Source organism: Lepisosteus platostomus, chromosome 4 (genome assembly GCF_059453375.1).
Source record: "Lepisosteus platostomus isolate fLepPlt1 chromosome 4, fLepPlt1.hap1, whole genome shotgun sequence".
Classification (NCBI taxonomy): domain Eukaryota; kingdom Metazoa; phylum Chordata; class Actinopteri; order Semionotiformes; family Lepisosteidae; genus Lepisosteus; species Lepisosteus platostomus.
The window spans coordinates 68,786,500-68,813,363 of record NC_142614.1 but is presented as its reverse complement, the minus strand read 5'-3'; the positions used below and the strand labels follow the sequence as shown (position 1 = coordinate 68,813,363).

Here is a 26,864-nt window from a genome sequence, read left to right as displayed (position 1 = left end):
CGTTTTCTCATGTACATTTAACATTATTATTTTATTTGATTGATTGAATCAAAAGTAAGTGGCAGAACAAATTAACCAGCTACAAAAGACAGAAGTAAAGAAAGTTTAATAAAGCAGTCTTCTATAAAAGTCCTTAGCATACCTTTAAAATTGTCAATTTAAAAAAAGGATCAGAGTGAAAGCACTGAGTGCTTTGTATGCAGTCAAAAAAATACATTAAACCCAAGTTTAACGGGAATTCTGTGTAGGGCAGCCATTCCAGAAGTAATTCACAAAGTGTTTTCTTTTGTTTAAATATGGACTCTAGCACCTGCTTGAGCTGTAACATTGGTGTGGCTTGCCTAGAGACAACAACAAATACAGCATTGTGGTAGTGCAGTTTGGCTGAGATAAAACCATGGAATACTTCACCAGCATTAGGAAGAGAAAAGAATGACTTCACCTTTTTTATTTGTGGAGTTATTTTAGATTTTTTTCTAATATCTGTCAAAGTATTTTTTTTTTTAGTTTAGGAGACAGATCACCCAAGTCTTAGTCTGCTAAGTACTATCAAAACATCTGTCTTTTTGGCGTTTAACTGATGAAAGTTCTGAGACATCCATCTTTTGCTGTCTGGAACATTAAGCAACAAAAGTATGATCCACTGTTCATAGGGGATTGTGTTCTTTGCAAGTTATGCAGTTGTGGTTTTCACTTTCAGCCAGATTGATGAATCCTGCATCCTGCATCCTTTACAAGCTTTCATTCACTGAAACACTTTAACCTACAATGCAGGAGGCAGGAGAAAATGAGATTATTCAAAATGTATGGTTGTGTCATCATTAGATGCGATCACGGGTACTGTATATTATGAAAAAACTTTGCCAGGATGCTAAAGTACTTTGTAGCTACAGTACCACCCTATTTCCAATCTGCCTTTTCTTATAAAAATCCTAGAATGGCTGTGACAGCTCAGATGCAATCTAACAATGAACCTACAGTAGTCAGTCAGGGTTGAGAAAAAAACACAGCACCTTAACTACCTTAATAAGGGCAGTTTATGATTTGCTGATGTGCCCCTAACTACAGGTCACAATATTCTTCTTCTGAATTTAAGTGTCGATCATGACATCCTACTGGGTTGCTTGGAAAGTTGGAGGGAGAGAAGGGGTACCTGTCCCAAGGGAATAGAAGCGGAGTAAGGAGCAGAAACTGGGAGAGTGGTCATCCCTGGAGTACAGTTGATTGACAACGGAAAAGAACTCCATGGAGAGTGGGAGCGAAAAGCAGATTGATGGGAAATAGAGGAAGAGGAAGGAGCTCTCTTCTCCGAGAAGCGTGACAGTGCGGAGTGGGAGGCACAGCGGCGAGCACTGGTAAAAAGTCAACGCCCCAGGTGAGGGGACAGAAGCACCAGTGAGAGGTTCGCAGGGACCAAAAATAACACAAAAAGAGGCGAAAAATAAACAAAAAGGCAAAAAGGGGTCCAGCCTGGGGAAAAAAAAAGAGCCGCTAGCACAGTGGTGACCAGACTGGACTGACCCTGTTTAGCGGGGTCCAGTCTGGTAGAGCAGGGCGCGGACGGCAAGAACAAAACAAGAACTGTTGTGCTGGGACAGGCAAAAAGAATAGAAAAAGAATGCCTTACGCGAGTGCAATTCCCTCTAGGACTGTCGTGCTAAACTCCCCCCTTCCGGGGGTGTCCCTGCTCGTCCCCTCGGGGGGTGTCCAGTTTCCCTTTAAGGACCTGCCCAGCTGTGGCTCATCATCTAGAAGCCGGGACAGCTGGGACTACAAAGGTAAGGTGTCGCCCTTCTACCAGGGCTCCGCCCCCACACTGGACACGCCCCCATGTGTCATGCCACAGAGGGGGCGAGATTAAAGTGGTTCCCCTAGAGATTTATTTATTGGCTTATGAGAGTGAGAGAAGTTTACTGAATGAAGGAAAGGACAGAAAACTATAAAATCCATTGAGGGGAAGAGAGACAGGTATCAAGGTGACCCGATCCAAGCATTCAAAATCCTTGGCGAAATTGAGAGTGCAACCCAATGGATTTCATCAGGAAGAACAGCAAAACACAAATCAGAGGACACAAGTGGAAGTGCATTTCAAAGCAAGAACGGGCAGCACTTCTTCACACAAAGGGCTGTGGGAGTATGAATGAGTTATGTACGTTATGAGCAAGATGGATTAAACAGAATCTTCTTAAGATAAACTGTGTGAAGACTAATGTTAAGCCAATGCTTCACATTGCCAAAACAATGATATTCTCTTAGTCTTTTCAACAACAGTTCCAGACAGTCACTGTTTAGTCAGTAAGACCAAAACCACCAGCTTTGATTAACTTCCTAAGCTGTGAAAAAATGTACTGTTGTGCTGTTTTAGCCTGTATTTTGGCTTCCTTACTAAAAAACTGTAACTATTTCTTGCTGTTAATTAAGCATTGCCTCTTTGTTTTTTCAACAAAAATGCATGTGTACAACAAAAATTAGAATTGTTTAACTAATGAGCTGTAGCAATTAAGGAATAACAGTGCTGGTTGCCATCCATTATAATCCCTTCTACTCTTTGTTAAAGAGTTTCATCAGAAAACTCTACCTTTTTGACAATATTCAAGTGCAGGGAATCCATATATCTGCAGCCCAGCGATGTTAACTCATGATGTCACTGTGCTAGGGGTGTATGAATTGTATACTTGCATCTTTTCTTTTGCATTGTTTACTACAAAAAGGTTTATGGTTTTTCTATGATGAACAAGTGTGTGAGAAGCTGTAGTAGTTGTCACTGTCTAAAAGTGATCCCTAAGTTAGTCCCTCCTACAGTAAATCATTACAAGGGAACTGAACTGCTGGAGTTCAGTGATGCTGAATAATTAGGCCCTTTATATTCTACCTCACACCACAGTGTTCCTCACAGAAGAATTACACTGAAGGATCCCTGTGATCCCTTACTATTTCTCTAAACAGAAGCATAATTGCAGTATTATTAAAAACTAGGAAACCTCTATGACTATAATGCATTTTTGCACATCCAAATTCAGAAGCACATGCATGTCACAACATGTTTTCTCATAGTCAGATGGTATTGATCATTTTTTACACACTTCACAATATCTCAGGATAATTGCCAAGTACTGATTAACATGGGAAAAAAACATTTTCTTTTTAAGTCAGATTATATATGTAGGAATGCAATCACTCAGAATTTGCATTTAGAAATGCAGTTTAAATGCTGATTGCTGCAGGGCTAGCTGCAACTGGGAAGTGTTCAATGTTTAGCAGGGATCCAGCTCAGCAGAATGAGTTTCCTGTACCTCATCATGCAGTCTCAGGGTGTTTATCTGCTCCAGTTTACTGGTCCAGTACCTGGCTTCCTCTTCAGGGATATCTGAAAAGTAGAAGTTAATAATGTACTCATTGAACAATATAATATTTACAGTACTTTGCACTTGGGAGTAATATCAATTATTAAATAACACTTAAGTTGTATAAATACATGTACTATAGGTTTTTGGCATTTCTGATCTAAAAAACCATACAGGACTATAATGGATTATAATGAAGAGCAGAAAAAAAAATAAACATGCATTTCATAAACAGTGTGAAACAGCATTTTTTTTTAAATAATATGGCATTAGAGAAAAAAACGCTTTCAGAGCTTCAAGCTCTGGTTTGTACCAATGTTTGAGGGCCTAACCCAGACTTGAAAATCGGGTGTATGGTGCATGCTAAATAAATTACATGCAGCTGTGTTGAAGAATTTGTATACAACCTATTTGGGAACTGCAGCATCATGTGAGTCACATGTGGCTTTGTTTCATCATAAGACTGTTCTACAAGAGCCCCCCTACAAACAGAGGGATGACAGTCCTGGGATGAAGGTCATACCGAGGGGGAACTTTGCCCTGATGAAGCCTTAAAACAAAGCACCATCAAAGGATGGAGATCAAAGAGGGGGCTGCTGGGAAAATTGAGATCTATGGGCACAACTTCAATAGCAAGACGCCAAAGCCATCATACAGCAAACTACCTTTCCACCGCTTAACCTTTTACATCATTCTCATAAAGAAATGGGGGTATCGGTCCTGTAGCTTCACATAAGACTGCAGCTGGGCTTTTAAAAGTCTGCCCGACATTCATTCTCCACATCTCTGACTTAGTGTTCGTTGTATAGTCTTTACTTTCAGTTATCAGTTACTACTAACATCATCCTTGTTCTTCCAGAGAGTTCTGCAAAAACTACCAGCTTAGTGTCTTGAGAAATATAGAAACAAACCAAAATGTTTTTGGGGAACTAAACAGTCAACCCATAATTAAAAAATACATAATGTTTCATAAGCATTTTCTACACAACATAAATGGAAAAATATACATACTGTCACATTTAATAGATACAAATGTGTGCTTGAATGTGGACAGTTGGCAACATGGGGCTGGTATTTAGAACGTCTGATGATTATTTATTAATAGAAGTGAGCTGCCGTAAGCTGAGTGTAGCTGTTTCAACCCAGATGACATTTCAATTAATCAATGAGCCTTGTTCGGATCACTGGGGCTGTCATGTTAAGAGACGCTCTGGGAAACAAAGACTTTTACAGGAGACAGAAATATTTCCTTTTGTGTTCTATACCTGCTGCAAAGCCAAAAATAGCATCAGTTTGTCTTCAGTTCAGAGGTAACAAAAAATAGGGTACTTTTAATGCCTTGAGCTCCAATTAAGATGACAATTCAAGCCCAATAACTTGACGTTTCTTTACATAAGAGAGCTTCTCTAATAGGACAAGGCCCATAACTGGGATGTTACATGAAAGCATCTACTGTACTCTCCTGCATGTAAGAATATAATTTACATCTATTCTACTGAGAAAAGGTTACAAAAGGAGCACACCCAGCACTACAGTTTCGTAATGCTGACATGTGAAATGTCCTTCTCCTTGTTAAAAGCACCTCTATTCTTAATGCACTACCTTTCTGAGGATCACTGAGAACTCGTTTCTCACATCACAGCTGTCCAATCGCCAGTGACATCTGTGATCAATAGGCAATCATGTGTTTACTGTTGTGTAAATTTGTTTGCAAGTGTTAGCATTCACAGGATGTCTGCAAAAGCGATTAGCTTTTAAGATTTGACTTATTGGCTCAACTGGACATAGAGAGAATGAGGATGTGTGGACATACTCCCCTGACACGCCCATCTGGCAGTGCCAGTCGTCTTTTAGACCCAATGTAAGCTCCACAGTGCCACACAGTAGAGGTGGTGCTGTTTAGAGGAGCCACGGGTCTCCCACTGATGCTTCTGAAAGCTTAAAAGCACCTGGTAAGGTGCAGAGTTACTGTGGCTCCAAGAATCAAGAGGACACTGGAAAGGTATCACCCACTTACCCTGGCAGTGCTCGGGGAATCCCAGTCTCAGTCACTTAGTGGGTCGAACCAGCGGTACCTAAGCTCACACCTTTACTACTGTACATGAGCCATTTAGGAGCCACACAGCTATGGGATATCTTACTTAATATTCTTTGCTATACAGGAACAGAGACTTAGTCCACACTGAAATGCAGAAAAATAAGAAGAGAAAACAATATTTTGTCTGTGGAATTGTCTTCAGGTCTGTGGCAGAATGACAGAAAGCAGCAATAATAAATTGAGGTTTGGGTAAGGAGGACAAGAAAGTCTGGGAGGTGAAGCGAGAAAGGCTGTCCAATTTTCAATTTCCTCCCACTCCCCCTTTCTCTTCTCACATTTATTTGTTGTCCTCCTACACACCCTCAGTCTTGTATTCCTGTTGCCACACACCTGAAGACTCCACAGCCAAAATATTTTTTCATTCTTCCTTTCAACTTTCCAGCATGACATTAAACTCTGCTTGTTCCCTTGGAGTCAGCGTGCTGATGGACCCCCATGCCCATCCTGTTCCTAGATATCCATGATAGCGCACGTTTATTCTCTGTAGCCAAAGAACTACTACCGGCCTCTTTCCAAACGTCCTACAGTCTATACAGTAATTGCCCTTGGTGGCTTAAAGGTCAGACCTTTTTCACCATGTCTGAAATCACTCTGAAACCACAGTGATGTCTTTAGCCACTGCTGCTTGAAAAAGATTCACCAGCCACCTCTCACCTGTGAGTCCATAAAAAGGCTTTCCTTTCTAAGGAAACGTTTATGCTGTTCTATTAGATTTCAAGCACCTGTGTTAAGTTGGCATGCCCACACAAATCATCTACGTTATAAGGAAATTCTTGTAGAACAATCCCCCAGTAAAGTTCTAGAAATTAGTTTTGAGGCCCTCTGGTGACATCTGGTGCGACTGTAGCTGTCTTGTGTGGCCTTTGCACAGGCCTCTTTTAGTGTGATTAAAGCTGGGGAGTTCATTGCTGGTAAGCATTAAAAGGCTAATTTGAACATCTGTATCATAAATCTAAATCAGACTATTGCAGAGAAACACATTTCCATCATTAAGAATGTTTAATAAACTGCACAGAATCGTGCCTTTCTCAGTGTAACATGAAGAGAATACAAAGGGCTGTGGTGAGCCAGTGTGTGGTTCCTGATTTTAAGCAAGAATGCTTATTATTATGTGTTTACGATATGTTTCAAAACTAAAAGATCAGTGTTACCCTCCTCTTCTCTAGCCGGTTCTGTCTGCGCTGAACAATGTTAAATGTTTTCTCAAACATGTCATGGGCTTCTCCCAGTAGTGCAGGATTTTTACCTAGTCAAAAGTTGATCAAGTATTTGAATTTTTCCTCTGTGTGATTAAATCCTTTCTGCCTGACACTTGCACTTGTGAACACTGCCCCGTTCTGCTCTTTTTTAATGACTGTTATCCCTTCATTGTGTTCTGTCCAGACCTTGACCAGGTCGTCACTGTACACGCTAACCTGCTGTCAACTGATCTGGTAAACGTTCACACTGGATTATTCATGTCTACATACAAAAGCTGCACTTTGCACAATACAGGGGTTCCCAATTTTGAGCCTCTTGGGCTGCGGTTCAACAGGCCTCATATGTGTCTTTAAAACCAGGTTTGCTTGAGAGCAAGGAAAAGGATTCAACTTGCTCATGAACGCCTTCCAGGGCTCCCAGTCTTGGGTGTCCTGGGGAGACTATACACCCGTTGCTTGCTGTACCTAATGTACCCTCAGTTACACGGTTGAACATTTATTTCACATAAGAGTAATAAGTAAGTAATTAGTAATAAGTATTAGTTTCAAGGCTTTGTTTTCAGCACCTGAACATGTTAGAGGCTGCCTTTTAAGTACTGTGTTTCAAACACAACCTCAAAGTTAAAAGATGAAAATAGAAGAAGAGTTTTTAGTTCAATTCAGGAATTCAGTTCAGTAAGGGGCTCAAATCAGCAGATGTGTGGGACTCCAGGACTAAGACAGGGAAGTGTCAAGGTGATAGATGGGGTATCCCAATCTATCAGGAGGTGGAAATATTAATACCCCCTTGTAACCATGGCAACGTTTGTAGTCCTCTGGGTTGCAGCTGTACCAGTTTAAAACTACTACTTCCTGGAAGCAAGGGAACTCTTGGTGGACACCTGAGAGTTTAGCCTAGGTTGACTACTTGCATTTGTTTTGTGTTGTTTCAGAGATCTCTTGGCTTTTTGTTTGATTTCTCCCACAGTGATGTGCTAAGAGTAATATAAGGCTATAGACGCTGCAGAATCAATAAAAAAAAATAAAACAGAATGAAATGAATTAAGGTAAACAAATACAGAGACAAAGGAACTGTGAGGGTGACACCTATGGAGAACAGTTAAAAGGATAAAATGCTATTAAGCACAAACAAATGTTTAAACATTGCCTTACGATAGTCAGCAAAGGGGTTAGTTTACTGACTGCTCAAACAGGAATCGCACAAGGACTTTATTTAGTATCCCAATGGGAGTTAGGTATTTTTTTCATTTCTTTTATTCCCTTTATGGAACTGGAAAATGACCTGTAAGGACAAGTGAAAACACTCTGCCTGTTGTGACCAGCAACTCCAATGCTCACGACAAAAGGCTCATGGATTCCATCCGCAACTGAGGATGCTGCTGTCACATCCTTGAGCAAAGTACCACAAGGAAACCCAGCTTTATACCCTGGTACCAACATATGTTAGCAAAAACAAAAGGAGCAACTGTAAAGACAGGCAGTCGCTTTGGCTAAAAGTAGCAGCCAAAACAAAGTCATAGTGATGACAACATGGCTGAGTCAGCAGTCAAAACACAGACAGGGGAAGGAAGGAAGGTGTCTCACCGAACGGCAGCTCAAAGCGTGTGTCCAGCAGGATACGGTGAGGTGTGGGATTCTTAGTACCGTAGATTTCGTCTTCCTTCATCAGGACCTCAGCGTCCAGCGCAGCCCACTCCCCTGGACCCTCCTGCAGGGAGTTAGAACACTGCAAACCCAGGTCTCCGCTCAAAGAACCTCTCAGAAACCCGCAGCGTTGAACTTCAGGCTACATGTCTTCCCAATGCCTTGATAAAATAGCAGTTCACTGGCTCCTGCACCTTCACCTGCAGACATGCTGGTTATAGTGGTTTCCTGTACCTCACTGGCAAGCCACTCTTAACAATCCTGAGCTTTTACTTTTACCACTAAAGCTCACTTCTCTCCAAGCTAACAGTTCTGTTCTCGACTGACACCTTCACGAAGTTTGTGTTCCAGATCATCACATTTACGGCTCTTTCAATTAGTCTATACCACTTCTCAATTACACAGCTTTCACCTCTGTTCTGCATTGACTCCGAGAAGCAACCCTTCCAAGCCAACTTAATAAGCTGCTGAATGGCAATTTCACATCCATTTACTAATGAGTACATGCAATGTTATACAGTATGCTTGTTGTGTTTGTTTGCATCCCATGAGTTTCATAGAACATGTACTTACAGCAGTGTGAAGTAACAGCCAAGACATTGGTTAAAAAAACTCCCTCAAGTCAGTTGTTTAGAGGTGCTTTCATTTTGACCCATTAATTGGAAAAAACATAATTAATAATGAATCTTATAAATACACGCAGGCAGAAAGAATCCATATTTTTTAGCACTTGGAGATAAGGTGGAGAAACTGCTGTAAGTTTACATGTGTTTTGTTTTTTTTGAGTAAAAAACTTCCCAACACTCAAGAATTTTAAAATGAAAGGTCCTTAATAATTGCTCCATGTGAAAACCAAAATAGTGCCTCTGTTGCTTAAATAAAAAAGTTTAGCTTAATTTGCACTGAGATACTTTTCTGCACTCAGTGAAAATTCCTTTCTACTGCACAGTATTACTGGATAATATAAAACAGTCAAAAGCCAACTTAACGCTTCTTTTTGAGATGACAGGTGCCTTCTGTGAATGTTTATTCCTCATCTGTAAATCCAGAATACACTAGACAATCTAAACACACCACTGCCTTTCTTCTGACAGCACATGCATAGAGAAAAACAAAGTGAGTGGTTAAATATACCAGATGGCAGAGAGAGCATTAAGTAAGAAGTGCATCTCAGAGCTTCCTATTTTCTATTCCTTTTTTTTTTGAAGGGAGAGCAATTTAACATCTTTTAGAAAAGGAGTTTTTTTCTCTCTCTCTCATCTAGACTTTGCAAAGAGTGACAACTGTACGGAATGTGTTATGGACTCAAATGAACTTTGTAATTCGAAATTCATCCAATTATTGCAGATGAAACTACATCAGTGATTTACATAAAAAGGTCAGCATGTGACCTGTGTGTACAGTTACAGTATGTGAACTTTAAAATGAAATCTTGGGATGTTGCATGTGCCTATGTCTTTTTATGGCTCAACTTTGAATTTTTCAGGTGAAACTGTCATGACAAATTAATAGGAGGTCTGCTTTGTGCCCTTTTGTTCGTGCGTACTGAAGCTCAGTAAGGCCGCCTCACCTCGTCAGACTGACGAATACTGTGGAGTGGGATCCACACAGTGCCCACCATGGTGTCCCAGATGAGGCCCTTATTCCACACCTCCACAATCAGCCCCAGGTCCAGGCGGTTGATCTCACTACACAGAGAGAGAAGGAGAAGACTCGCATAGCACAGTGTGAGGAAGACCCTGCCCAGAGAGCAAAACCAAGGCCCTGCTCCCCATCAGTGAAACGTACGTGTGGCGGAACGCAGGGGCGTGGCCAGTGTGGAGGCGGGGCCCTGGATTAAGGGCGACGCACTGGTTTAGCAACCACAGCTGGGCTGGCCCACTCAGGATGAGCCACAGCTGTGGGAGCCCTCTAAGACGCACAGAGCAGCTCCCCAGAGGGACGAGCGAACCCCCGCAAGGAGAGAACTTTCTAGCGCCAGTCCCGAAAGGGGACAGTGGAGAGAGCCTTAAGGCCGCTTTTTTGTTTCTTTTTTTTTTCTTTCTCTTTTCTCCTGTCCCGCTGTGAGGATTCACCGGGGCAGGCTGAGTTTTCTTCTGTTCTGACCTCACTCTCCTTATCTTCCAGTCTGGACCCCACTAAACAGGGACAGTCCAGACGAGACCTCTGTTCCAAGTGGTGCGTTTTTCTTTTTCCTTTATTTCTGCCGACCTCGCACTGGAGCCCCTGCCCCCTCAGACAGGGCAGCGATCTTTCCTGGTGTTCGCCGCGGCTCCTCCCACTCCTGCCTTGTTGCATGGGCTTTTCTGGCACTCCCCCAACTCACTTACTGCCCCTTTCAAGCGGAAAAACGGATTCTGTTGCTTCAGATGTGTATTATTGTCAAAAAATCAGATAAAAAGATACGTTGTAAAATCCAAATAGCTACAACTAGATATTAAAATAAAGCACAGTTCTTTGAAATTTCGCATCAAATAAAATATGATCATTGCTATACACATTTATTATACTAAACTACTCTGTACTACACGATGGTTATTCTAAAGAAATAGGGAATAAAAGATTTTAACCCCTGAAGCGCTTAGGGAAAGTTGTCATATAAAGCCACGGCTTTAATTTTTACCAAACCAAAAGCAATTCATCCAAAACCGATTACATACCCCTGCAAAACTGAACAAATACAGTTCTCTACAGTTCTCTAGTTATAGACAATCAGGCTTAGCCATGGTTAAATATCACTTTAGTATACTGTATGTACCAATGTCAAAAACATAAATACTTTAATTAAGGAGTACTACTAATTAATGCAGACTCTTTTACCATTGGGACTAAAATTCCCAGATGTGACAGGCATGTCAAATTTCTGAGCCCATGTGCTAGGAAACATTAACAGCTTGATGTAATGAGCAGACTTAACTCAAAGTGCCAGGCTCTCCAGAGGTTTGTTCTGAGAGAGATATCATAATTCAGGATTCCAGCTTTCCTGAAATACTGTCTAGTCAGTTTCACTAGAGAGAAACATTAGAGACCTACTTTTTCCTTTTTCTCCTTCAAGGCATGCCAGCCACTCATTATAATAACTCGTTTCTCTACACTTGTGTGGGGGTGGAAAACAGTAGACCCAGGTTGAGAAAACAAGAGCCTACAAATCAGCCACCTACCACACCCAAACACTGAATCTCACTAACAACTGACACGAGAGAAATAACACTATAACCCTGTAGCTTTCTCCAATTCACTGGAGCATTAATAGGGAACTGGCTCAGATATTGTCTTCTAGGGGAGAAACTAACTAAATTATAGCTAAGAGTACATTTAATTTAACATTTGATTTATTGCAGAAGTAGACCCTAAAATACATGCAGTACCAGAAAAAAAGCATGAGCTATCTAGATGTCCAGTTAGGGTTTGACACAATAGCACCAGGATAAAGAACAAGGTGGCAGATTTAATTTCATATTACAAATCTCTGACCAAACTGGTGCGAAAATACTGATCAAATGAAACATTTTAACTTGACATACAACATTTAGCTAATTATTTTATCCAAAGTGATTTGCATTTACACCCATTTATACCACTAGACAATTTACTGGAACAATTTTTGTTAAAAGGTACACAGCACTGCAGTATATAATCTAGGGTTTGATAACCCATCAGCTCAGAGCGGTGTCGGTTATTGCCATTTGCAGTTTCTGGCTTCTATGGTGGAAACTGTATGAGTTAAACTTTGCCAACAAATTTGATTACACATTGTAGTGTGGCAATGCTTCACTTATTGCACTTATGAGCTCTGTGGGAAGCAGTGCTAACAGTGACAATTCTATCTTGGGTTCAGTGGGAATGCGTTCCTAGGTACACTGTTTCCTTCATACTGTATATCAGTGAAGTATGAGGGCTTCATGGGGGTATTGGTATTTGCTTACTGATAATTCTACCATAGAATGTAATAATCAAAAATCCACCTGCTACAGAAAAGAGTTTGTTTGTAAATTGTGGTTACAGACATGCACACAATTTGGCTACTCACCAGTGCATTCAGTCACAGCTTGTGTAGATTAACCCCCGTCTGCCTTCACACCTCCATCTTGGCAGAGGTGGGAGACTAATTCAAGTGCAGTTGTTACAGTAAGCGTGTCAGAATGGGCTAGGCTGGGGAAGAGACTTGATTTTGATTAAGTGGGTTTTGGCACTTCATTATGATGAGAGATTACAAATGGCTGTGCGGTCAACATATCATGCCGCTCTCATTGGCTGAGGGCTTGTGCAGTGGTCCTCGTTGCAGTTTTCCTTTCACACTAATAGTGGCAAGATGACCTTAGTTGTGAATGTGCATCATGGATGGATGGCCAGCTTGTGCAGGTGTGCAGTAGCAGGCTAAGAGCACTATAGTAAATCAACTGAAACCATGCTTTTGGTGGTTTTGCATTGTGATAGTTTTAAATGTGCACTATTTATAGATTAAGCAATCTGCAGGCTGATTTGGTTATTTTTTAATTGGACATTTTAACTTTTAAAGGTGACATTACATTAAGTACAATGACAACGATACATTAAGAAGAACATGCCTTAGGCCTTTAGTTTTCTATTAAGAACACTCTGCCTTGTTGAAGAAGGAGATTAATGATACGATTGAACAGGTTAATTAGAATCCAGTAATAAACACCACTAACGATCTGTTAGACTGCAGTGTCCTCTGCTAAGCAATGTTCCTGATTGATTGCGGTATATCTGTGGGGACAGAGTGAAACAGTGATCCCAGACACTTGCTGCCCTCCCAGACACGCTGTCAGCAGCAGAATAAATCTTGAACTTCTGTGTTGTATTGTCTGAGTTTGACAGAAATTGATTGATTTACTTATGTTGAATGGCAGCTGTCCTTGTTGTGTTAAATGTGAAGTACTGTAATTCATATTTCTTAAATTCTTAAAGAATAAATGGTATCATCACTGAATAGTTCTAGCTGTATCCACACTATGTATAGTACTAATGAAGACAAACCGTGGTGCTGGTAAAATGTATTGAAAGAGATATCAAAGTTTTTTTTCATAATGTACTGTACTCCCTTTCTACACCTGTTTGAAACTGACCGTTGCTGCAAAAGACCTTCATCCTGCAAGGATGGGTGTGACTCTACACTGGTTTCTTGTTTTTGGTCCTAAGAAAGAATGAAATCACTGAGTCAAATGTCACCCAAGAAAATATTGAAATCTGTAGCCTCTTTTCACCCATAACCGACACCACTCTGAGCTGATGTACAGCACATCCCTTTACAACTCACTTTGCACCACGTCTGTGAAGAATTCAGAGCTGCACTGCTACGTGGAGAGTGGACATCAGGATGCCCCAAGTCTCCAGTCAAGCTCTGCATTAGCTCATGTTGTGACTTGGCATTCATGTAGTCAGTGACTGACTGTGTGCTTTGGAACTGAGCTTTTGCTGGATGTTAGGAATTCTGTTTTCAGCATATGTGCAACCCCAGTGCAGTAAACAGAAACAGAATGTTCAGCATATTTTGTACCCTGTACTCAGAGTTTGCAGGGATTTTAATGCCCAGTTTTCACTCTTTACCTGTAATGTTTGTACTGTATCTATATCTGCAAAGATGAACTACTGTAGCTTGTGATCAGTGTTCTGTGACAGAACAGCCAGTGTATGTGCAAATGTTCTAGTACATTCCAGATGGGCTATTACAATAAAAAAAAATGTTTACAGTAACGTAACACAAAAACAGCACACTTCCATTTTGTTTTGACAATAAACATGTACACTATCTGTAAAAATCAGCAATGTAGTATCCTTTTAGAGGACTATTTTCCCTCCAGTAACAGTGGTCATTTGGCACCATCCTTTTGACCATCACTTTATATTTCAGCTCCTACAAGTACAATGCAGCAGAATACAGGCTGACAAAACATCCCTCTAGTCACAATGATGTTATGAGAAATGGATTATCTTCACCACAGGATTCCTAGCATTCTTCTTTCATTGTTGAAAGAATGGCAGAGCTACAGCTTTGAATTAACACAGTCAAAATAAATTCTGTTTGCTCATTTATTATTGTTTCATCAAAGGGGGGCTTGTCTTTATTTTTTCACCCAAAACAGGGCTGGATAATTACCAATTTTCAGGTTTCCATAGATACAGAATGTCGGATTATAATCCGTAGTAATAGCAGGCGACATCGCTCACTGAGGTTTCATTTCTACCAAAACTGTCTCTAAAGAGCCAAACTCTTAACAAAACAAAGAAACCGTTCACTCCGAAGACCGACACCCACAAATCAATCAAGAACATGGAACATGCTGAAAACACAAAACTAGGCCAGACCTTTTCGAAATCATTCAGAAGATGCAAAAGTACTGTATGGCCAACCATACATTTTTAGGAATGTTCTTTTTATGAAAATTGGATACTATGAAGCATGTGAATTGTTACCCACATTTTGAACAACGAAAGCCAACTGAGAAACCACGAAGTACCAATATTCGTCAGAATATTATAATAATTTGGAAAATTTTGAAACCTCAGCCACATGTAGGTAAAGGAAAAAGGAAGGCGTCAAAGGTGAAATGAATGTTTCATATCGAGTGTATGATTCACATTCAACTAACTACTATGGATGAGAGCTAGCACAGAGAAAACAGCTTTATCCCATGCTTTATCAGCTGCTAACTTTCCTCTCTTTCTCACACTGAAGAAGGCTCCACAGCCTTTGGAGAATACGAGTGGCAGGAGAGACGTGATACAGTTCACCGTGTCATGCTTTGTGCTTTGTGTTTGTGCTCTTAGTTTTCGTAAGAATATTTTTGGTTCAGACTTTATCATGGACCCTAAAGATGTTAAGAAAATGAAAATTGTGGGTGTATAATTACACAAAGCACATGAAGTAGTTAGTTTATGTTTATTAATGACACCTGACTAGGTAAGCAGTGTTTTATTACAAAAACACAAACCACAGTGTTAATATTAGTTATAAATGTTTCTTTTGTCATTTTATATGAAAAAAAGTAAAGCTAGGGGTGACATTTTTGGCGTCCGGAACAGATCGAATTTGTTCGCCATAAGAAATAATGGAAATATGTTTTTCTTTTTACAAATCTTCCTTATACAGTACGTAAAGGTTTTTGGGAACTAATTTTGTTTGCAAAAAGAATCACAGGTGTATATAGAATTCCAATATAAAAGTACATAAAATTATGATTAACCAATGTATTTATCCTATTAAAAATGTAAGCAAATTGTATAATTTCAATAGATTGTGTTACTGCAACAGTAAACTGACCACAGCTGTCTAGAGATTCCATTTCTGCCACTGAAATCCTAAAACATATCTTAGTGCTTTTGAACACACAAAATATGGACATTTTAGAATTAAAAAAGAAAGCAATCTGTAAAATTTACTTTTTCATCCCATCCAGGTGCCAGTGAGTGATTTAAAAAAACAACAAGTAAAGAAACAATCTCTTGAAAATAAACTCCACACTGTACTAGACTTGTATTTGAAGGAACAAGTAAAAGGTTTATTCCATGCTGAAAAGAGAAGAAAGAAAACACATCGTTTCGGCTGTGGAGCCTTCTTCCGGTGTAAGAAAGTCAGCTTTTCATTGTGTTTTCTTTCTTCTCTTTTCAGCATGGAATAAACCTTTTACTTGTTCCTTTGCAGCCTACGCATGCTGATGCAGCTCCCCACCTGAACTTGTATTTGTTTAATTGAAAAAAACAACATGGAATGAGAAATTTAATAAAAAACAATTTAGCCAATGACTAGCTTCTAATCTGGGAATTCAGCTGGACACTAATGACTTTGAGAGAGGTAATAAACAGATACTTTAAACATACAGTTAAAACAGTTGCTTTGAATATGTGTTTAATCTTACAAACATATTCAAACATTGTGTGCCACTGGTATCTCCACATGTATTGCTATAGCTTACATTTGATAAGCTTTACACCCATCTCATGCATTGCTCATGATGGATGGATTATTAGGCCTGATGGAGGCTACTCACATTTAGGCTGTGACTACAAATGCATAACCTTTACCAATTCATAAGTGTAAATTAATTTTTAATTGTAAATGGACAAATTTGCCAATCCACCATTACTTACCACTGGACCACAGGATTTCCCAGTACTTCCCAGTCCCTTAGATCAAACCATATTTCTGCCTCTGCTCCCTCCTCTCTGATCAGTAGCCTACACCTGTTTCCTGTGAGTCTCTGACAACACTACTGCCCTCAGCTCTGGAGCTGCCTCTGTATTTCCTCTGTATTGGCAAGCCACACTGCTCAGGGAGTGTCAGAGGGAACGAGTGAAAACAGTGGTCAAAGCAGTGTAATATCTGAATTAGGAGTGTAGGGAGACAGACTGAAGCAATATGACAATTAATATGATGTTTCCATCAAACATCAAGAAGGAGCAGGCCTGTGTTGTAATAAATGCAAATAAATGTAATTAGATTATTTTCTGATGGAATAATCAGACTACAAACAGCAGAAAAACACAGGTCAGCTCTTTAGTAAAAACAGTATTCACTCATAATATTTTCTACCTCAGTCCTATTTCATTATTTTACAATGATTTCCACGTAACTTGTAGATATGATGTACCGTATATAACTTTGCGGTTAAGGAGAAATAACCCCTGATCTGACTCGCCTTAAAGCACTGAACTATTGCATTCTGTATAATGTAGTATCCTCACTGAACACACAGATTGGTTTTATATGTTCAGAAGGCTGAGTTTCAAATGCAAAATTACAGACGTAATGATGGAATAATGGTCTTTTCATAACTAGATAACTAAAGAACTTCTCATATGCTTACCCTTTAAATATTATAGCACTTTAATTGCACCCGAGTCATATTGAAACCCTTTTCACATAGGACATTTAAAGTACAATTGAAGACAGAGTTGCAATAGGAGCTATCTCAGTGAAGTAGCTTTCCTTAGGGCTAGAACAGCAAATTGAACCACTACTCCACACCTCCACTGCCGTGCTTGTGGGGGGCGGGATAGGCAGCACGTCATGTCATTCTGTTCTCATTTCATCATGATTTAAATAGTCGTTTTTGTATAGTTTAAAAAAAACACCAAAAATTACTTTCACTATGCTGTACTGCTCAAACAGCATGCAGTGTCTGTGGCACTCAAAAACAATTGTGAATATAAAGAAAATGTTGTATCTTGTATAAATAAAACCTATCAAAGCTATTCTTCTCGGACTTCAGCGTGAACCAACACAGAAAAACAAAGCAGGTAGTGAAATCCAACTTGTGGAATCCAAACAGCGTGTACAACAGCTTGTACTTTGTGTTAAGAAAATCCGATCAGTCTGGAAATGCACACAGGTGCCGTTTCACTGTTCAAAATCAGGACAATACTATGAAAACAGGAGGAACAAATCTTGAGTAAAAGGCTTTTCAAGACAATCAAAGGCCATTAGAAATGCAGACTTCATACAAAAAAAGGTACGTCAGCACTGTGGAGCAGCTGTTTGGGTTCTAGACTTGTAACAGGAAGGTTGTAGGTTCAAATCCCAGGTAAGACACTGCTGTTATATCCTTTACACAACGCTCACTTGAAATGTTAAAGTAAAAGAAAGGCCCAGCTGTATAAATGAGGGCTAATTTAAGTTTCTATACATCTTAACTCTGTAACATAAGTGAGTGTTTGTATAAATTACAAACTTCAAACTAAAACAGACTGCCACAGAACTGGGTGGCAGGTGTCTGATTTTTTATCTGTCAGCTATATAGTTGGCAATAGACACAGCTTTCTTGAATGCTGCTGTTAAATCTGCATTAACAGCACAGCGTTAAAAAGACACATCAAACCACTAAATCAATGATTGTCAAACTGCATCATTATCACAAAGACTGCAATAAAAAATGAAACCAATCAATGATAACTGACATTCCTATTATCTCATCTTCTAGCCTCTATTTCTGAATACACCGTTCCAGTGGGAAGGCAAATTTTTCAGTAATCTACTGAGCAAAGAGGAAACAGGGACATTGAACTTGTTTTACCCTGTAATTTCTTGTTCCAAACTGCATATGAGTCACACATACAAGCTAAGACACAAATTAAGCCTATGTCCCCTTTTGGCTTCATCTTGAAATTGATGCTGTCCAAGTGGAAAACTGAATTCCCTCCCTACATCCCTCTCCTTTTCTCTCCCCCCTCCTCCCCCCAACTCCCTCCAGACAGGCCTTCTTGGCAGCTGATTAAAATGTCATCCTGTGCCAAAATCCCTTCCGCTCGGTTTCAGTCTCTGTCATTCGGAGCCAGGCACACTCTCCTGCCAGTGCTGGTGACTGCTGAGAAAATGACAGCCACCTCTCAGTCTGTCACAACTTCTTGTTCACAGTATTAACAGACATTCATCACTGTGCTGCACACCCAGGCCGCCTGGCGCATCTGAGCCAAGCCCCGTTTTTTAAATCCTGCTGCTCCCTCACAGCACGCCTGTGTGTATCCAGAGAAACCCACACTCTTCGGAGAGTCCTGGTTTATGTTCCCAGAGTCATCCAAAAAATTCCAACAAAAGCAATTCAACCGAAATGACATTGTGGAGGATCTCAAGCATTTGGGCTTTCCAGATTGCCAGATAGGAGTCCGACTCCTCCATGACCAATGTAATCCCTGCTGGGCTGAACCCAAGTGCATTTCCCTTCCTCACTTCCTGACTGGAAACCCCTGTGATGTGCCTCTTGCACTGACCACTCCAGAAAGGAAATAGAAAAATGAGCTCAGAGTGTTGCAAGTCTTGCACAGAAAAAAAATGAAAATACAAATGATAACACCACAAAAATTGTTTTAAAATCTGGTTCTAGTAGCTGTTTCAGTGTGTAACTTTTTCGTAAAGCGTTGAGGAGATTTTGTAGGCTCCTGTAAAATAGGTATGTCATGCAAAGCGCTCCCTAATTAGGGACCACACTATTTCAAATTGGAATTTCTTTCTTCCACTTTGAGAAGTCCTTGATACAGCAGGGGTTAGGGCAGAAGGTATCCATTTACACACAACGTGGACAGAAAAAACAGAATAGAGGGCATGAAGCAGAAAACAACACAGGCAGAAATAATTAAATAAGGTACAAATTTATCTTAAAATACAGCTTTAGCTCAGATAACACTAATACTGCACATAGAACGAAAACTTGGATTCAGCTAATTAATGGCAAATAAGAAATCTTTCAAGCAATCACAGTGAGCAAATTGGTCTATCAAATCAAGTCAAATCAACTCCTCTTTGTACACATGAAGACTTCCAGGCTGTTATACAAAATTTGTGCTAATAGTTGGCACAGAAACCAAATCCCTGGAAACACAGACCACCCCAGTATTTTACAGATTGTTAGAGGATATAGAGCAACATTAAATTCAATCCAGCTAAGAATATTGAATTTATGAGCTCTGTGTACACTTTCATTTGTGTTACAAAGAACATACTGGGAGCTTGAATTCAGGGAAATTTTTGTGCCTCAGGCAACAGGGTAATGTTTTAAAAGGTTTTAGAAACACCATCTTTTTATGATAGAGAACAATGGTGCAGTAAGTCACATAAAGTACCATCATTTCAAAACTGGAAATAAAGCCACAATGTAGACTTACATTGCCTTGCCTTAGACACAACTCAGTGAAGGCATCCTGAGGAACAGCACCCATATCAATTAATTCTCAATGTTATGTACAGTATCTCACAGCCTACTTGTTATATGACACACTAGTCAAGGGTCATACATACAGTATAAAAAACATATCGCGTTTTATTAAGATTATTAAGATTATTAATTATTAAGATTTCCAGTGGAGAGGTACACTGTGTGAAGACCCTGCCGCAACATGACAAAGCAATGTCTTGTAAATGCCATTGTCCTTGTGTATTCTTACGAGAGATGATACAATGTATCATTGTTAGTTCTGACTAAATAATTACAAATGTTCTGTTCTTAACGATGACAGAAATATGATGAAAATCCAGCTGTATTGATGGGTGCAAATTTAAGTCGCTTTGGATAAAAGCGTCAGACACATTATTAAATTACATTAAGCATTTGTGCAACTTTAATTACATTCTGACACAGCAAATATCTCTAATGAATATAAGCTTGTTATATAAAACAGCTTTGTTCCCCAGTATTGTTCAGATTTCTTTATAAGGGGAGACGACTAACTTTCACTCTTAAAATCAAAAGCTGTTTTTGTATTGAATTGAGTTTTTTTTTTTTTAGGAATTTCTTTTGCATGTTTACATCTATTTATTTAAGTATTTTTGAAACTCATGACACTTAATTTTCAGTGTTAGGGTGTTTTACAAACTGCAGCTAAAGACTGAATTTTACAAGTTCCAGGTACAACAAGGCTAAGTCAGCTCTGTTTTAGTATGCTTGGGGAGGAAGTTTCTCTGCATCTGTGACCATGATTGACTTTCAGACACTGTCACCATATAGCAGCTGCACATATCAATAAGCTTCAAAATGCACAATTGATCCCTGTATCTCGTTCTATTATAACCTATGCATTCTTTAAAACACACTCAGTCTAGAGTTAAATTCCAGTGTTGCTGTTGTTGTTGTTGATGATGATGACAAATTACCAACTCTTTCATTTACCAATAGTGATAAATCAACACACGCATTAAACTATTAGTTTTTCTAATGGTTTAATTAGAAACTATTAGTTTTTCAGTGCTTGCAAATGGGAACTTTCCTAAATCTATTATTCATTATTATTGTCGTTGTTGTTCAGCACCCAAAATACAGTAGGTAACCACAATGATCAATTTCACAAAAGGCCCTACGAAGCCTGGTCACAGGACTTGAGTGAGCAAAAGACACGCAAGTTAAACAAGAGTGATAACCGAAATGATCGATACCAAGACTCTATGTGCTCATCTGCAAGTATAGATTTGTGATTCATGCTGTTGATTTATATCAGAGGCTATACTACCATGTGAAAGAATACTGTATAAGGTACAGTATAAATCATGGGTGTTGTTTTTGATCACACCACGGAGAGAAAAAAAAACTTTTGATTCTTTTCAGATTTAAAAGAATCCCTAAATCTAGAAAAGCTAAAAACAAAGTAAGTAGGTTACATATTTCGTCTCGTTCTCACGTTGCAATGTCATTCTTAATGACCTCACTTTCAAAGCCCATCAGTGTAGAAACTATGCCTTAACTCATTCAGTAAGCACTAATTCAAACTTCTGCATGAATGACAGGCAGAGGAGAGAAAGGATCCGCAAACCTCATGCAAGATCTTCAAGGAAATATGCCACCGAATATGGCTATTATTTTTTCAGTTGTATTCTGTTTTGACAGCTAGTCACCATCATGTCTTTTATGAATACTTCTGGATGGTTGTAATTTTCCCTTTTTTCCCTCAACTCATAGTTTTAACCTAGACAAATCACATATTTGACCTATTCCAACATGTTACACATATTTTCATTTTAAAAAGTAGTGCAAATGCCTGGTTTAATTATACCTTGCTAGTTCAGCTCATTGCTCTTCAAGCTAAATATGCAGAAAAATATCTTCAAACCTTCTACATGTTCAATGTTGAGAGAATGTCCTTCACTCACTGGCTGAAGGAACTGAAGATTTTTAGCCTTGAGCAATAAAATGATCTACTGTAAGTATTCAGAATCCTCAAAGGCACTGACAAAGTCAACTCATCAAATATCTTCAGGAATGAACACTGAGACTTGACCTGTAGGACGCAAGGAAATTATGTGGAAGCAAGTACTGCGCATTTTAAAGCACTTTCTTGTCCAAAGAATTGTGGGAATATAGAACAACTTCTGCATTGCACAGCCATGTTATTAAAGCCAATACCTTCAAGATACAGTAGGATGAGATCCCCAGATCTACCAAATAATAATGATAAATTATAATTCCTTACATTTATACAACACTTTTCTGGACACTCCACTCAAAGCACTTTACAGGTAATGGGGACTCCCATAATGCCACCTGAATGGCCTCCACTCATTTGTAATCTTTCTGATGTTAAATTGAAAACTGTACATCATGAACGAGAACACCAACATTTTAAAAAATGTCACCGCTGGAAAATACAGTGCAATATGAAATAGGTTGACAAGTACACTAGTCATAATCATCAATTATAATTGATTGATTCTGATGTCCTGTACTTGAACTAAGCAAATAAGTTTTATTTTAATCATTCTTTAAGTGGATCACCCTATTAAAGATGCACTACAACACCACTATGCACTATGATATTTATGTATTATAAACTTACACTTGCCTGAGATAACTCTAATTTAAGTCCAAAAATATTACTACGATGCTTGTCATCTTATGAATGACCTACCCACAGTCAGACTACAGACCAATCCTCTGTCTTTTTTCTCAGTGGGAATTATGAGCTCCACCAGGAATATTTGGCCAACATACTTTTGAGCTTAAAACTTCTTTATTCACATTATAATTATGGAGAGTTAAACTGTGATTCAAAACACATTCGGATGTAGTTCATGATAGTAAATGTATACTTACTTATCCAAGACTATGAATGTGACATAATTATACGAGGCTGAAAAAACCTGCAAGATAGACCATAACACTTTGTAGTCTATATTGCACATATTAATTAGTTATTCATCCTGATCTTTGTAATCCATGAAAGACCAGCCTTTCATATCACAGCAGATTGTTTCAAAAATGTATTCTACAGTACATTGCTATTTGATCGGTGTTTGTTATGCATGTTTTGGTGTCTGTAACAATAAATTGCATATTGTATTTTTATTTAGAACTTGTGTGAGAGACTGTAATTAATTTGTCTGATTGATTCCTAACAGACATCAAATAACTCTCACAATTTACTGCTGCAATGTCTAACAGTTACACTAAACTAAAATCCTCACATCACAACACTGAATAAGTTTATTAGAATATATTCCCCACACGTGCCTGGCTTGCAAGCAAATATTAGAAGATATAAAGTAAAACATAACAATAACAAAAATGACTGCACAGAAATGATATTTCAGATTCATCCCAATCCAATATAGATTTAATGACAAAATACATGCATACATAAATGTTACTTCTAAAACATAACATGCTAGTAACTGCTAGTTCATTTTCTGTAAGCTGTAATGGTAACTTTCATGAGTCCCTGAAATTCATAATCAACATATGAAGGAACTAATCACTTTAATTTATCTAGATAATGCCCACACAACACAATATACAAGAGACCAGAAGTAAAATGCTCTGCTCTGCATAAACAGTACCTAGTCAATCTCATTTATTACTACAATCTCTTATCAAAGAAGCTTGTCAAGAGAGGAGACAAGTCATGATAAGATCAGTAAAACCCAATCAACCAATCATACTGTACAGTTCAGGAAAATCAAGCAGACATAACTCATACAGTACATCAACAGGTAAACAGCACCATAAAAGAAGTCACTCACTAGTAGTATAAAACACTGTCAGCCTGTAGTCCTGACAAAAGATTCAACACAAAAAGGGAGCATGTGAAAACAGGTTTGTTTGGAAACTAGAGGCTGGGTTTCTCTTCCTGCTAACCGCTTTCCAGTAAAACACTTGCAACACATCTGTCAAGGGTTGGAAGACAATACCAAAAGTTCTCTTTCTTTATCATTTCAACTGTTTACTTTTTCAAAACCGTGAAGCAGACAAAAACATATCTGATAAAGACAACAGTCACCATGGCATTTTATTTTCCATCACCTACTGCATCCATTTTAACTCCAAAGTGGTTTAGATAGTTTTATAGAATCAAAGTCTCAGTTACAGCCTCTTGAAAGTGAGGCAAACTAATGGGCTATAAAGGCAGGCAAAAACTATGCAAACTTTAGCCATGTAGAACATTAACAATGCAAATACAGAACCAAACATTTCACCTATACTAAGTTAATCTCAAAGGTTCAACCAGCTATCTTATTCCTTTACTCCTAAACTCAATTTTACTCTTTTCACAAGTGAAACTATAAGTGCATAGAAAATTGAAAACAGGAGTCAATGTAGGTCTTTACCCAAAGGGAATGCAATAAGCTACACAGCCTGACTTCGTTCAAGAAAATTTGCTGTATGAGATCCTGAGATCAATGAGTTACCGAATATCAAACAGGACAGATGGACTGAATGGACCACATAGGTTTTTAAACTTGGAAGAGCCAATTTATGAAGTAATGAAGTGTTTTGTACCAGCAATGCATGTTCCCTCTGAAAGCATTTGCCCAAAACTGGTACCACTGTTCATGTGCTGATACTCCCCCAGCACCAGCAGAAGTGATTGACAGGAGAAGACTGCAAACACAAGACTGCAAACTCACAGGAGCCTGGTACTCCCTAACAGCAGGCTTAAAATAACCTGGCCTTTTTTCCACCTTTAAATGACAAAAGCTAAGACTGGCAAGCTCACTGATGCTCCAGGTTAGCTTAACAAATTGAAGAAAAATCAAGACCTAATCTGTTAGTTCATCCACATCTGCACTAGCTCTAGGTTTTGGCAAAACATTGGACAAAACATTCTGTGAGAGAACAAAGTAATGCGGTACACTCAGCCAACACCAGATCACCAAATCAAAACCTATTTATTAACAACAAACAAAACCATACGTGTTTATGTGCAAAAGGGCTCTTACAGATGCTGAGCTGCAAAAGTGATAGCAAATTTGTACAGCTACTAAATGACACTGAATAAATATCCCATTGCTACTGTACATGTTTGTTCATAAATAGCTGAAAAAAAACAACCAGTTTCAAAAAAGCAGTTACCATTTAGATGCCTACACACCCAACAAACAAAAATACAAAATTATTTTTTGCTTTGTTTTGAAGTTTCTTACTGGAGACACAGTTAAAAGTAGCTTGATTATTGCTTCACTGGATTATCATCTACTGCATATAGTTTTCTCTTGGATTTATATTTTAAATGACTTAGGTGGCTCCTAGTTGAGAGACTAGCTAAGCATTTCCTTTTTTTTTTCATGGAAGGACACAGATCAAGGGCATTTACCCGCATCAGGGCGGAGAGGAATGGGCCAATGTTAAGCTTCAAGTCCACTGGCTGAGTTCCACGCCAGGCTCGATAGCAACACCCACTAATTGGGATCAACAGGTGTAAAAAGAGGATCAGACTAATCCTTAGGAAAGACAAGCACCTATCAGTTTCCAAAGCTTCTACACTAACTTCAGGGTTACATAAGGGAAACTGATGAAGCTTTACAAGTTGTAAGAAAAGAACTAAAAATAATGAAATAACTGGAAGACAAGACAGAAACCAGACTCTAAAATAAAAAAGGGAAATTATGTTCTGCTCCCAATACCTCTGGACAGGACACCTGGAATACTGTGGACTGATAGAGCAAATCCCCATGGTGTTTTAGTCCTACACAGATCAGCCCAGCTACGATCCATGTTTAATTCTGTGGATCAGACTCCGCCTCACCAGAGCATCACCCTGCTGTTGATCGCAGTGCTGAGAAGGACATCTCTCTTTGGCTATTACTTAACTTCACACAACCACAACCCACCTTTGTCCATCTGCACCAAAATCTGGTCAATGTGTTATAAGAAAGATATTGCTGCTCTAGAATCCATCCAGAGAAGAGTAACTGGACACATTCTGCGGATTAAGGGAATGCTCAGCGCTGACAGACTTTAGTCTGAAACAGAGAAGACCATGAGGGGACCCGCTACAAGTATTCAAAACCCTGAAGGGTACTAACAAAGTCAACCCAGAGATCTCACGCATATTTCTTGAGAATGAACAGTGCAACGCGTACCAGAGCAGGAAGCTATTCCCTCAAGAATTAATGGAACAGAACTGAAATTGGAACCGTAAATTAGTCTGAGTGTGAGTTTCAAGCTAAACAAATATAATACAGAGAGACCCTTTACAGGACCAGGCTATGTTCCTACATAATACAACTTAAAGCAAAAGTACTCAGAAAGAGAATACCCCCTTTTCTAAAGAAATAATGGAATTAGTTTGAGATATGTTCCCAACATACAACTGAGTCACAGGTATATAAATGTAATGTAACCACAAAAAACAATAAATTAAAATAGGGTCACAAACTCCTTTCAAACAGCAGTCGCGTCAAAACCAGCAGTTATTCTGGAACAAATAAAAAAATGTTGCTGGTTCTTGGTGCCTTGAAAATCTGCGTAAGTGCAGGAATTTTTTTCATTGATTTCCTTAATCAATAAAGAAGAAAAGAAACACAACGTTTCGGCTGTGGAGCCTTCTTCAGGTGTCAACTGTTAATGGCATCAATAAGCAGGTTGTTGTCAGCTTCTGGTGAGGAGGAGTCATCAGCAAAATGTGCTCTGAGCCAAATCCTGCAGTAAATGCGGTTGAGGTCATCTTGGGTTTGGGGGACGTCTAGCTTCTTGGGGACTGGTACAAAACTGAGGCCTTTGCTGAGAAGAGATCGCTCATCCTGTGAAAGGGAAAGGTCGGGCATAGCAACAACAAGGTTAGGAATACTGGAGGTAGAAGATGTTTTGAGTTTTTTATCCTCCTCTGCAGTGAGGAACTTTGGAGGAAGTTTGGGGTTGA

The 26,864-nt window shown here is 39.1% G+C and overlaps 1 protein-coding gene across 4 annotated transcripts in view; it reads right to left on the bottom strand.

The window, feature by feature from the left end:
* LOC148673703 (protein unc-13 homolog B-like) overlaps positions 1 to 26,864 on the bottom strand; it is a 256,318-nt gene that overhangs the window by 145,168 nt on the left and 84,286 nt on the right. For all 4 annotated transcript variants that reach the window (XM_088630487.1, XM_088630488.1, XM_088630490.1 and 1 more), the window contains 3 exons: positions 9,856 to 9,973; positions 8,226 to 8,349; positions 3,294 to 3,367 (listed from right to left, as the gene is read on the bottom strand). In XM_088630487.1, the coding sequence (XP_088486613.1) occupies positions 3,294 to 3,367; positions 8,226 to 8,349; positions 9,856 to 9,973 (316 nt within the window). The remainder of the gene's footprint in view (positions 1 to 3,293; positions 3,368 to 8,225; positions 8,350 to 9,855; positions 9,974 to 26,864) is intronic.